The sequence below is a fragment of the Cajanus cajan genome, chromosome 9, assembly GCF_000230855.2.
Source record: "Cajanus cajan strain Asha chromosome 9, NIPB_CcT2T_4, whole genome shotgun sequence".
NCBI lineage: Eukaryota > Viridiplantae > Streptophyta > Magnoliopsida > Fabales > Fabaceae > Cajanus > Cajanus cajan.
The window spans coordinates 9,032,778-9,046,595 of record NC_138525.1 but is presented as its reverse complement, the minus strand read 5'-3'; the positions used below and the strand labels follow the sequence as shown (position 1 = coordinate 9,046,595).

The following is a 13,818-nucleotide window of genomic DNA, read 5'->3' as shown; positions in this document are numbered from 1 at the left end:
AGGAGTATTATTTCTACGAGCCTCTCCAGGCTCAATTATTCTGAGAGAGTATTATTTCGGCGAGCCTCTCCAGGCTCAATTATTCTGTACGAGTATTTTTTTCGGCAAGCCTCTCCAGGCTCAGTTATTCTGTATGATTTGTTGGATTTTCTGTATTTTGCCCTTTTTTTCGATTTTGGCTTTTTCTGTGTTTTTGCCTTTTTTGTTGATTTTGGCTTTTTCTGTGGTTTTGCCTTTTTTGTTGAGTTCGGCTTTTTCTGTATTTTTGTTGATTTCTGTATTTTTACCTTTTTTGTTGGTTTTGGCTTTTTCTGTATAGAAATGTCTCAGTTATTCTGAGAGAGTATTATTTCGGCGAGCCTCTCCAGGCTCAATTATTCTGAGAGAGTATTATTTCGGCGAGCCTCTCCAGGCTCAGTTATTTTAAGAGTATTCTTTCGGCAAGCCTCTCCAGGCTCAGTTATTTTAAGAGTATTCTTTCGGCAAGCCTCTCCAGGCTCAGTTATTTTGTATGACGCTGTTGATTTTCTGAATCTTTGCATTTTGTTTGCTGCTGTCATACACAAGCAATTTTTCCTATTTTTTCTAATTTATGTAGTTGCCTCATGACGAGGTCTTTGAAAATTTCTTTATGGCCAATACGGCTGCATCCATTTCAGTACGCCCATGTTTGAGTTAAAAATTTGTTCATAACCCCAATTTTGGTACGGGTGTACTGAACATGGTACGGGCGCATTGTTTTTTCTGAAGTTTATATATTTTATTTTTTTTGTTTTTTCAATAAACAGAGAATAAGTGATCTTCCAGTACACCTATCATCTGTATGCATGTATGCAGTATGATGCACCTAATTCTATTTGATTCTTTTTTTCAAAAGAATTAACCGATGCGTTTTTCGTTTGGATTTTGCCATTCCTCAAGACGGACTGTGCGCTGCCGACTTTTATGACCGAGGAATGATGCATATTGAGTTTGAATTTGGCGCCATCAACCAAATGATACTTCCCTTCTTTTAGAAGATACGTCAACCCTCCTATTGACTACTATATCTCCATGTTTCCACTAAATTATTCTAAAATCGCGTGGGTCAAGAGAGAAGAGAAGGAAAGAATATATTTTTCCTGTAAGTTTGTGTTTTAGAGGGATTCAATTTTATTTTTGAAAAATTGATTTTGAAAGAATGGCTGGCCAATGGTAGGCTTAAGTGTTTAGGTTAGTTTGATTAAACACTTATGAAGTTAAGCACATCTTTGTTATTAATGATTGTGCTTTTGACAATTTGGATAGCTTTTCTTGAGCCCCTTGTTGAATTCTGTTGGCGGTACCATCATGGATTTATTTTTGTTTTTCCTTTTTGATGGCCCTATCTTTTGCCTAAAACACCCCTTTGTGGTGTCTTTGCGGGCTTCTGTTTTTGTTTATTTTTTGTAACCCTAATTTTTGCCTAGGTAACCCATTTGTGGGATTCCTAGCGGGTCTTTTGCTCTTATTTTTGTGCAGCCCCCTTTTTTGGGTTTCCTGCTGAGCCTCTCTTGTTTTTTAGGATTTCTTTTATCCATGATGGCATTTATTGAGGCCAAGAAAAGGTGCTCCAAGTTGTCGTGCACACTTCCACATAAAAATGATGCGGGTTTATTGATTATTAAGATGATTTTAACCTCATTCATGTTTATTCAAACAGGGTTAAATAACGTGGTTTAGAATTTTATTGCAAGCAAGAAGAGAAGCAATAATAATGAATGATTTTATTATAATCACAGTGGAAACATGTGCCCTATCGAGGCTCGGGGGTCGGGCTGTCCCCGAGGAGTAATCTCTAATAGTCATCAGGTTTACATATCCCTATCAGAAGGAGAAGAACACTTGATGACGACGACCGGCCTTGATACTTGTGAACCGGCCTTCCTAAAGATCTGGCTTAAAGAACGTCGAGATGGATCTTTGTTTCTCTTCGTTCTTTGATCTTTACTAGGGTCATATCCTAACCCTTGTTTCCCCGGATTATCCTTGATAATGGGTAGCTCCGGGATTCCTTGGGAGTCCTTGCCTAATCCTTGTCCTGGCAAGTATCCATTCTTTGTGAGCATGGAGGCTACCTTCTTCATTTCTCGGGGAAACGTTTCAACACTGGCGATCTCCAATGCTTGGAAGGCGGTTTCTAAAGCTTCCTCTGCTGCATCCACATATGGTATATTGGATGGCTTGCTGATGAGTATGTCATCTTCAGCTTGTACAGTCACCAGTTTGTCACCCACTATGAACTTGACTTTCTGGTGAAGCGTAGAGGGTACAGCTTTTGCATCATGAATCCAAGGTCGGCCGAGGAGACAGCTGTATGCGGGAGTGATATCCATCACTTGAAATTCGACGTTGAAGATAGTGGGTCCAACTTGGATTGGAAGATTGATTTCTCCCACTACTTCTCTTTTAGATCCGTCAAAAGCTCGAACGATCATGTTGCTCGGGCGCATTTGGACTCCCTTGATTGCCACTTGCTCGAGAGTTCTTTTTGGCATCACGTTCAAGGAAGATCCATTATCTACCAAGACTTTTGCGATGTGATATTCTTTGCACTTTACAGAGATGTGCAAGGGCTTGTTATGATTAGGTCCCTCGGTGGGGATCTCTTCATCGGTGAAAGTGAGGTGATCATTAGCCGTAATGTGACTAACAATCCCCTCAAATTTGTCTTGGGAGATAGAGTGCGTCACATACGCCTCGTTCAAGACTTTCAACAGAGCTTGCCGATGCGGTTCGGAGCTTAGGATCAACGACAACAAAGTGATCTTTGCTGGTGTCTTGTGAAGTTGATCCACGATGGAATACTCGCTCTGTCTGATGAATTTTAACAGCTCATCAGTCTCCTCCTCGGATTCCTTATTTTCCTCGGTTCTTTCTTTTTCTTTTCCTTTATTCTTGGGAGCTTTGTCATGAAGATCTTCGGGAGTGTAGATCCTGCCACTCCTGGTCATGCCCCCAAGTCCAGCGATGTTTGCTATATCGCTGTCGGCAGAAGTGTGGATGTCGTATATCCACGGCACAGCCTTATTCGATTCGTAGGGAAAAGGCCTTGGAGCGTTAATCCTTAAAGGCGTCGGACCTTCCCCTTTATTTGTCTTGATTACCAACAACGGAGCTGTCGTGTGCTTGCTTTGCGTAGTTGTTGGTTTGCATTTTATTACCAATGGTGTGCGATCCATTCTGAATATACGCATCGATTAATTCTTTCTTTTTATTAATCTTTATTATTTAATTACCGGGAGAGATAAATGCAAATGAATGACTAATGAGATGCAAAGGCAATAAATCTCAAAAATATGATTTTTATTCATTGAAGAAAGTGTACAACTTTTATACAATGCTTTGAAGCAATTTTTTACAAAAAGAGAAAAGCCGGTAGAAACCCACAGGCGGGTTCATACGTCTTTGCCATTCTTCTTCGGCTTCCTCGACATGGCGTGTCATTGCTTCAATCTGCGTATGGACCGCTTGGCTCATATCTTCACTGATTTTCTGAGCCTCTTTCGCTTTTTGAATATGGTAGTTGATCATGGCCTGCAACTCATTAAGCTCGTCTTCGGCTCGATCCTTCTCTTCTTGGAGTTTGGCCATCTGTGCCAATCCTTCCCTTTCCTTTTTGCGGAAGTCGGAAAGGTTTGCAGCTTGTCGTTGAGCGACTTCCCGCCATTGTTGTGCGTCGGATCGAGTCGAGAGTAAATCGTCTTGCATGTCCTTGATCAACTGTGCCTGCTTTGCATGCTCGGCTTCAAGGCGTGCTATATTAGCGTTGACTTCTTGGAGTTGACTACCCGATTCAATCTTTGGCATTTTGAATGTCCGAGTAGTCTCCTTGTTGAGGTTAGCACACTCATCCTTGAGCCGCTCTATCTCGTGGTTTTTCTTCTTGCATTGCCTTTGAAGACCATCAATGAGGAAACTGGATGCTTCGTTTTTCTCCTCAAGAACTCTCATTTGAGCTCCTTGGATTTCCAGTTTCTTGGTCAAGGCGTCGACTTGTTCTTGCAACACCTTCCTTGTTGCTGTAGTTGCACAAGAAGTGGATGGCTGAGACACCCCCCTCTCGCTCCTCCATTTCTCATAGTCGGTGGAGGCGGATACCCGAGGCTTCCCAAGCTCGAGATCTCCCTCATAGGTTGGTTTCTCCCACGCTCTTATGATAGCGTGCATGTCCCTCTGATGTTCGGAATCAAAGGAGAAACACAACCCTCCAAGCTCCTCTTTAGTAGGAACAATTTGAGTCCTCATTAGTTGTCTCATAACCAATTTAGGTGAGTAGGCTATGCAACCTCTGAGGCCCATCAATGGTATGCTTGGATAATTGCCGCATCTTATCAATACATTGCTTGGACGGAACCATGGACAAACCCATGTGAAGTGGTCAATGCTCCACTGTTCCATCTCTTCCTTCCATTCGGAAGCATATCGGCGGCGCATGGGGATCTTGGAGAAACTCCTCAATGGATCGGGCAAGGTCCCCATATGACTAGAGGCATAGAAGTGTGTAATGCCCCATACATACAGCAAGGAGGTGCAGCATCGAATGGTTTTCCCTTGCTTCTGTTGAGACAAATGAACAGAGAGCAAGGTGTCGGCAAGAATGGCAGGCACGGGACTCTTCATGTGTACGTCCCAAGCGAAGAAAGCGTCCATTGCAGCATGGTCCACTGTGTTAGCGTAGAAGGGGAAAAGGATCATCCCAAATACAGCTAATGCTAGAGTCTTGTTGAAAGCTAACCAATCTCCCTCACCAGCCAAGGAAGAAAGGTGGTCTTCAATCATAGCAAGCTTCCAACCCTTGATACTGCCGTTCCCCACTAAGGCAGCTGATCGTGATGGTAGTTTGACCTGAGTGGCAACTCTCTCCACAGCCACATGATTTCCATGAAAAATATAGACCCCGGCTGATTTGGGCCATCGAAGCATGAGTTCGTACTCCTCGAGAGTAGGAATTAGGTCAAACTGGGGAAACTCGAAGCAGTGCAAATCGAGACTCCAAAAATGGACCAAGGTTCTCAGAAAGGCTGGATCCACACAGATCTTCATCAAGTCGAGAACTCGTCCATAGGATTTCTCAAATTCCAAACGAGCCTCTCGTGGCATCAAGGTACAGAGGTGATCCAACCTCTCGGCACGGTACAACAAGAAGTCCACTTTCTTCAACTGCCCATGCACCTCCCTAGATCTCTCCATAATCTACAATACAATGCATGATATGAGATGATGAAGATGAATATGCATGCATAGTGTTTATTTAAACTAAGCATTATCATGTTTTCGGGATTTTCCTAATGTGATGCATGATACTGCTTGGTTTGGATAAATATGTATTTTTTCTTTTGGATTTTTGTATATATTTTTTTTGTTGTTTGTTTTTTTTGGGTGAAAAGGGAAACTACCTATATGAATGTAATGAAGGTAGATGTTAACACCATGTACTAGAAGATCCTTATTTCTATTTATTCTTATTTTAATAGAATAGGAATGTTGTTTGTTTAAAGAATGCAAATGTATGCTCATACAATGTCACATAGTTAATGCACAAACAATTCACTCATCCACGAACAGTCACGAGCGAATCACGAGGTAGGGGTATCCTGCAGAAAAGTGCATATTCAAGGTGGTTCTAACTGTTCTCACCGGTCTGAGGCCCCCAAGGTGCCCCCATTATAGGGACCCAATTCCTCTCGTCGTAAGCCGATGGAAAGTTCCAACGCACTGTCGGACTTGAGTTCATGGTTATCACCTTGAGTGATGTTTTTCCGACAACGGTCTCATAGGCTCCTATAAACCCATCAACCGGCCGTACTAACATCCACTCCCTATGGATTATCACTCATGCCCCCGGGTATAGAGGGAACTGTTGTGTGCAAAGGTTTGTGTACAGTTTGTATTTCAAACAATTGCGGAAATTAAACAAACAACAGTTATTAAAGCCATATAATAAATCATGTTATCATACAAGTGAGGGGTAGTGAAGTAATTTTAGACTATTATTTTGAAAATAATCCATCACTAAATGGGACTGACTCTCAAGGCTTCCCCAGTGGAGTCGCCATCTGTCGCCACCGGCCCAAACGGGCCTCGGCGGTCGCGAAGACGGTCGAGCTCTCTTTTTATTTTTTGTTTGAAAATGTATTGGATTGTTAGAACGACTTGTTCTCAAACTGAGACCTCGTCGATCTTATCCAATTTATTATTGAAAGAGTCTCACCAATCCAATTTAATCCCAAGCGGGACCCTCCATGGATTAGTGGTTTTTGTAAAAAGGGAGGGTTCGTGGAGTCGCCACCAATGTTTTACTCAAAACATTGGAAAAAGAAGTTAAGGCAATCGATTTCAAAAATCGACTTCGGCCATTATAACCAGAGTCGGGTAAGGGAGTCGGTTACGCGTGAGGAAGGTGTTAGCACCCCACAGCGCCCCTAACGGGTTCCCTATGACGGATTATTTTACAAATAATAGCACAAAATTACTAAATTACCCCTTTTATTTATGAACGATTATTATCTTAAATATCTACATGATGCTTAAATTAAACACACAGAAAGCAGTAAAAGGAGGGAATTAAAGAAAACCTCTTGGAGCGTGCTTTTATAAATCTCAATAAATGCTAGGAGGCTTTGCGGCGCTCCTTCCCTCTACAAGCTCGCTCGACACTCTCCTCGAAGAAAATTTTTGACTAAGGGAATCAAAAAGATTTCCCCTTCGGTTAAATCCGAGACTCAAGCAAAGCGCTCAGAACTCGAGGATTTAACCGGTCCTGACTCCCAGAGAGGTTCCTAAGGCAGAGCACTGCTCAAAAACCCCAGAACACTCAATAAGAGAGTCAAGAAATGGTTGAAAAGTGTGTATTGACGTCAAATGACGCCATATTTATAGGAAATAGGAGCAATACGGGCGCTGGGGTCAATACGGCCCGTATTGAGAATTTGTTCTTCAATACGGCCGTATTGAACTCAATACGGCCGTATTGAAGTTCACAAATCTTCAATACGGCCGTATTGAGTCCAGTACGGCCGTATTGAAGTTCAAAACTTCAATACAGGCCGTACTGGTCCCCAAGCAGCCCGTATTGGTCCCAATTCCTCCTATTTTCTATTTTTAGCTATCCTAAGACCTCTTAGACCTATAGAGAACCCTCCTTGGGCCTTCTGGAAGTCCTTCTGGCTGATCCTTCTTCAGTCTTCGAGAGTCTTCAAGCTTTATTTCCGACCCGGACAATTTTAGGGGTCTACAAGCCCTGATCCCAGAAAAAGGAAAACTACTCACAGGAGTTCATAGTAATTCTCCAAAAAAAGAATAAAAGAAAAGCAAACCTTAGAGTCGATGGCACAGGCGCCCAACCTTCTCCAAGTGTCAAAACTAAAACTATCTACGAAACCAAAAAGTTGCTTATTCTAGGCTAACCCCATCTAATTTATAACCTAAAAGGGTAAAAAGAAGTAAAACTACCAAGATAAAAATTAAAAAGATAAAATAAAAACATAAAACTTAAAAAGCTGGGACGCGAAGTGAATCACGGCCGTGACTGAGAATCACGACCGTGATCTTCTCTGGAGCACATCTATGAAGGATCAGTGGCATTCACGGGTGTGATTGGGAATCACAGCCGTGATTTTCTCTGGTGAATCACGGGCGTGATTTAGAATCACGGCCGTGATTTTCCCTGTAGCTCAGCTTTTCCTCTTTAATTCTTAAATCTTGATCCTGCTTAGAGAAAACACAACACATACCAAGAAAAGCATAAAATAGGAAAATGATATAAAAATTTATTAAAAACATGAAAGATATGCATGATTATGCTATGAATTCTTGTGAATTAAAGTGCTAAAATACGAGTAAAATACACAACATCAAATAACCCCAAACTTGAACTTTTGTTTGTCCTCAAACAATAATTAGCACTTTGTGTAACGACCCGCCCTAGGCCGTCACAAAATAACCAACTACGCTAGAGTGTAAAATTTGTCTTCATAATATCAAACATAATTATATCAGAGTCAGTCTTAGTAAAATTATACAGTAATCCCATAATAACATCATATAAGACACCCTAGGTGCTGGTCAAGCTCTAAGCCTAGCTACTTCTCAAAGCAGCTACCAAAGACTTCTTGCTATCCCAAGCCTCACACCTGATCTGCTCCCCTACATAGTGAGATCATCACAGTCCAAACCATATGGAAACATGCAAGGGTTAGCATATATAAACCAACCATAGTACGATAAAATGAAATATCATTAAACAGATATTTATCCATAATATATATATATCCGCACCAAGGAAATAAACCTTATAAATAGTTATTTCCATGCCAAATATAAATCAAATCTAAAATCCAATGCATACAATCCACACCATTTGTATACATATTCCACATCCAGAAACAAAGTCACACCACTGTATAATTATTCCATGATCTCACACCAACATATCCTCACAATGTTGGCCTCAACACCATCCACCAAGTGTTGACACGCACGCTGAAACATATCAGCAACCCAGGAATCACACCTGACCTCTCATGGAAATATACAGCTGGAATTACGTCGTCACGTAACCCTGGTGATCATGGCCACTTCATCCATCGGTATGACTCGGCCTTGCCCCCATACCGGTAGCAAATAGAATACTTAGAGGAGTACTTCAGAATCCACCTAACATCTGAAGTGGTTTATCATATAATCTTTGAAAAAGTTTCTTATTGGAACCCTCACCAATAGATCTTCCATACCATAACCTTACTCCTCTGAGTTCTATTAGCTTTCCACACCACATGCACATAGCATATTCCAAGATTATATGAAATCTTTTCCAAAATCATGTCAAAATACTCAATATAGCAAAGTAAATAAATAAACACTCAAAATAACTATCAATTTAACCAATTTACCCTTTTTGTGAAATGACAATCTTCATATAACGTATCATATTATGAGTTATACTTCTCCTATCATACTCAAACTTAACTCATATGAAAGATAAGAAGATTTTCTAAAACTTTTATGAAGATATCAAATCCTAATTCCATCATTTACTTTGTGAAAAATGATAAAAACCGCAACAGCTATAAGTAAAGCTGACAGCTTGACCCTTTTTCACTAAAATAAACATATCTTGAGTTCTAGACCTCCTTTTTGAGTGATTCCAACGCCATTGGAAAGCTAGCATCCAAGGCTACAACTTTCATGAAGACTACAAAGTCCAATTCTAAAAGTACAAAGGCGCTCAGCGCTTCCAAAGCGCTCAGCGCTTTGCTTCCAGAAATTCTCCTCTAGCTCTCGGCACCCAAAGCGCTCAGCGCTTTTAAATCCGCTCAGCGGTTTGGTTCCAGAAACCCTCCCCTGTTACGAAAATCCTCAATTTTCACCCCCAAGATCCATTCCAAAAGAAATTTATACAATTCCAAACCATTATAGAGTATAAACACCATCCAAACACAACATATTAAGCGATAAAGACGAGTATTAACTATCAATCCATGAAAATCATAAGAAATCATGAAGAAATCTAACCAAACCGTCCCCATTTCAATCCAACCTCAATCATGCATAAAACATGAAATCAATGTGATATTTCAAACCCTTACATACCAGATTAAGTCTTATAAGTACTACCCTTACCTCAGAAACTTCAGAAATGCAAGATCTGGACAAAACCCCCAAATCTCAACTCAAACTTCAATCTCAATTTTCAAGGCTTTAGAGGCCAAAACTCCTGAAACTCCAGTTGTGAAGATTGATCCTGGCTTGATAAGCTTCCCAAATATGTCCTCAGATTTTCTCCGGACCAGAGCCTTTCTCTCTCTACTTTCTCTCTCTAGAATCTGTCTCTGTCTGACAAATGAAATCCTCCGGTCCTAAGTCCCTATATATAGCCATTTTTTCAAAATTTCCAAATTTCACCCTTAGCACCTATTCACCTCAAATATCCTATTCCTTGAAGTATTTCAACTCCCTAAGCTCTGAAACAACCTCAAATTCACTCAGAAAGACCAGATTTATCTTATGTTCCTATCCTTCGATCTCCTACCCATCTTAATCCTTTCCATGCAATACTCACAACTCACCACCATATGAAATGCAACATGTGTCAACACACAAATAAATATCACTTTCAGATATAGATGCTTGGAATAATGAGTTGCATGCCATAATATTCACTTAACCAAGATGAGGAGGAAGGTGATCAGTCTTCTTCCCTCTTAATACTGGTTCAGTATAATGGTGTACAATGCATCATTCACCAAATTCATGCACACACATGCCTATACAAACTATCAAAACATCAACCTCTCATCTCATACTATAAAATCACTATCATGCTTAAATAACTAATCAAAATCACATTAACATATAACATGCATAGAAGTAAGTACATTCCAAATCCACATAAATAACATATACATACATACATATATACTAAATAACTTAGTATTTTCCATGGTGTTACAACTCTCCCCAACAACAAAAATTTTCGTCCCCGAAAATTCACTTACTCATAAAGAGATATGGGTATTGATCCTTCATTCTATCTTCCAACTCCCAAGTGGCTTCATCAGTAACCTCATCCCAAATAACCTTTACCAAATTGATAGATTTACCCCGCAATTGCTTAACTTTCCTATCTGCCACTGAAACTGGCTGTTTCTCAAAAGTTAAATTCTCCTTAACTTGCACTGCCTCTGATTCCAAGACATGACTCGGATCGTGAATATACTTTCTCAACTGTGAAACATGGAACACATCATGCAGATTAGACAGAAATGGAGGTAATGCAATCTGATATGCCACTGATCCAATCCTCTTGAGAATTTGATACGGTCCAATAAACTTAGGATTCAACTTCTTAGCTTTGATAGCTCTTCCCACACCTGTGGTAGGAGTTACCTTCAAAAACACATGTTCTCCCTCTGAAAACTCCAAAGGTTTTCTCCTCTTGTCTGCATAAGACTTTTGCCTACTCTGAGTAGCTCTCATTCTTTCCTGAATTTGTTTCACCTTTTCAGTAGTCTGTAAGATGATCTCTGGCCCTACCATCATTGATTCTCCCTCTTTGAACCAACATAAAGGTGTTCGACACTTCCTCCCATACAGAGCCTCAAATGGTGCCATTCCTATACTTGCACGAAAACTGTTATTATACGTGAACTCGACCAAAGGCAACATTTCTTCCCAACTCCCTAGATGATCTAAAATACAAGCCCTCAACAAGTCCTCCAAAGATTGGATAGTCCTCTCAGACTGCCCATCAGTCTGTGGGTGATAAGCAGAACTGAGTCTCAACTTAGTCCCTAATGCTTGGTGCAAACTTTGCCAAAATCGGGAGGTAAAACGAGGATCCCTATCAGAGATGATACTGGAGGGTACACCATGTAATCTAACAATCTCCTTAATATACAATTGAGTTAACTTTTCCAAGGACCACTTTATATTCATAGGAAGGAAATGAGCACACTTAGTTAATCTATCCACGATCACCCAAATAGAATCACAATTCTTAGCAGACCTTGGTAATCCAACAACAAAATCCATGGTTATACTATCCCATTTCCATTCTGGCACTTCCATCATCTGTAACAAACCTCCTGGTTTTTGATGTTCTACCTTAGCTTTCTGACATACAATGCAAGATGCGACATACTCGGTTACCTCCCTCTTCATACCATTCCACCAAAACATTTTCTTCAAATCTTGATACATTTTTGTCATACCTGGATGTACACTCAACTTGCTCTTATGACCTTCCTCAAGTATTAATTTCTTCAACTCCTCATCTTGTGGAATACAAATTCTGCCCTTGTATCTCAAAACTCCATCCATATCTTGTTCAAATCCTTCAGCTTTCTCAGAACCCAACAACTCTCTAACCTTATTCAAACCAGCATCCTGAACTTGTTTTTGTTTCACCATCTCCAAGAAATCACTAGTAATGGTAGTCATACCACAACTAATAAAATCTGAGGCAACCACAACATTAAAATTCATATCCCTGAATTTCTCTACCAACTCCATCTCTTTAATCATCATGTAAGACATATGAAGAGATTTTCTACTCAAAGCATCTGCCACCACATTTGCTTTACCTGGATGGTACATTAACTGAAAGTCATAATCTTTCAAAAACTCAATCCACCTCCTTTGCCTCATATTTAACTCTTTCTGATCAAACAAATATTTCAGACTCTTGTGATCACTGAACACATCAAACTTTGCTCCATAGAGATAATGTCTCCAAATCTTCAAAGCAAAAACCACCGCAGCCAACTCTAGATCATGCGTAGGATAATTCCGTTCATGAGTCTTTAACTGCCTAGATGCATAGGTCACAACCTGCCTATCTTGCATAAGAACACATCCTAAACCTTGATGAGATGCATCACAATAAACCTCAAAAGATTTATTAGGATCTGGCAGAATCAACACTGGAGACGAAGTCAACTTTTCCTTTAACTCTTGAAAACTTTTCTCACACTCCTCCGTCCATACAAAAGGATGATCTTTCCTAGTCAGCTGTGTCAAAGGCATAACTATTTTAGAAAATCTTTCTATGAATCTTCTATAATAGCCAGCCAATCCCACAAAACCTCTAACTTCAGTAACTGATTTCGGACGTTCCCACCTCAAAACTGCCTCCACCTTAGTAGGATCAACTGCAATTCCTTGTGCAGAAATTACATGACCCAAGAATTTCACTTCAGATAGCCAAAACTCACATTTTGACAACTTTGCAAATAACTGTTTCTCCTTCAATACCTGCAAAACTATCCTCAGATGTTCTCTATGTTCTTCCATAGATTTAGAATAAACCAGAATATCATCAATGAACACCACCACAAACTTATCCAAAAAGGGTCTGAAAATCATGTTCATATAATCCATGAAAATAGCTGGAGCATTCGTTACTCCAAAAGGCATGACAACATACTCATAATGACCATACCGAGTCCTGAAAGCAGTCTTTGGTATGTCCTCCTCCTTTACTCGAATCTGGTGATACCCCGACCTCAAATCAATCTTGGAGAAAACAGAAGCTCCCCTCAACTGATCCATCAAATCATCTATCCTTGGCAATGGATACTTATTCTTAATTGTCAATTTATTTAACTGTCTGTAATCCACACATAACCTCACACCACCATCCTTCTTCTTTACCAATAACACGGGTGCTCCCCACGGAGAGACACTAGGTCTGATCATCTGCTTCTCCAAAAGCTCCTCAACCTGCTTTTTCAATTCAAACAACTCTGCTGGTGCCATTCTATAAGGAGAAATAGATACTGGTCCTGCCCCTGGTACAAGATCAATACTAAACTCCAACTCTCGCTTTGGTGGTAACCCCGGAACATCATCCGGAAAAACCTCTGGAAAATCTCTAACAACATCAATACTATTCAACAACTTCTCATTCTCTACACTGATAAAAGAGAGGATCATAAACCCAAGAGCTCCATCCTTCAACAACCCATCCACCTGTCCACTAGAAATAAATCTCTCTTGTTCAACAGTAGGAAAGATTAATCTCTTTTCTGAACAATCTATCAAAATCTTATTGGTAGAAAGCCAATCCATCCCTAAAATCACATCCAAATCAGATAGAGGTAAACAAAACAAATTCACTTTATAATTACGCCCTTCTACCTCCACTGGACATCTCAAACAAACCTCAGAAGTCAAAACAGACCCTGAAGCTGGGGTAGAAACAACTAGATCCACACACAAGGAACTCACAACCAAATTTAACCTTCTCACACATTCATAAGAAATAAAAGAATGTGAAGCACCAAAATCAAATAGAAT

General features: G+C 40.2%; 1 protein-coding gene across 1 annotated transcript; it reads right to left on the bottom strand.

Annotated features, from left to right (window-relative positions):
* Positions 1–1,406: 1,406 nt before the first annotated feature.
* Positions 1,407–7,253, bottom strand: LOC145951797 (uncharacterized). Its single transcript, XM_083063866.1, has 2 exons — positions 6,597–7,253; positions 1,407–5,214 (listed from the first exon to the last, which is right to left on the bottom strand). Exon 2 carries the CDS (start codon positions 5,209–5,211, stop codon positions 3,352–3,354), a length of 1,860 nt encoding a protein of 619 aa, XP_082919992.1. The 5' UTR covers positions 5,212–5,214; positions 6,597–7,253; the 3' UTR covers positions 1,407–3,351.
* Positions 7,254–13,818: the final 6,565 nt, after the last annotated feature.

Bases quoted from the DNA above. Each gene is read 5' to 3' on its own strand.
- LOC145951797 (XM_083063866.1), bottom strand. From the start codon at position 5,211: ATGGAGAGATCTAGGGAGGTGCATGGGCAGTTGAAGAAAGTGGACTTC.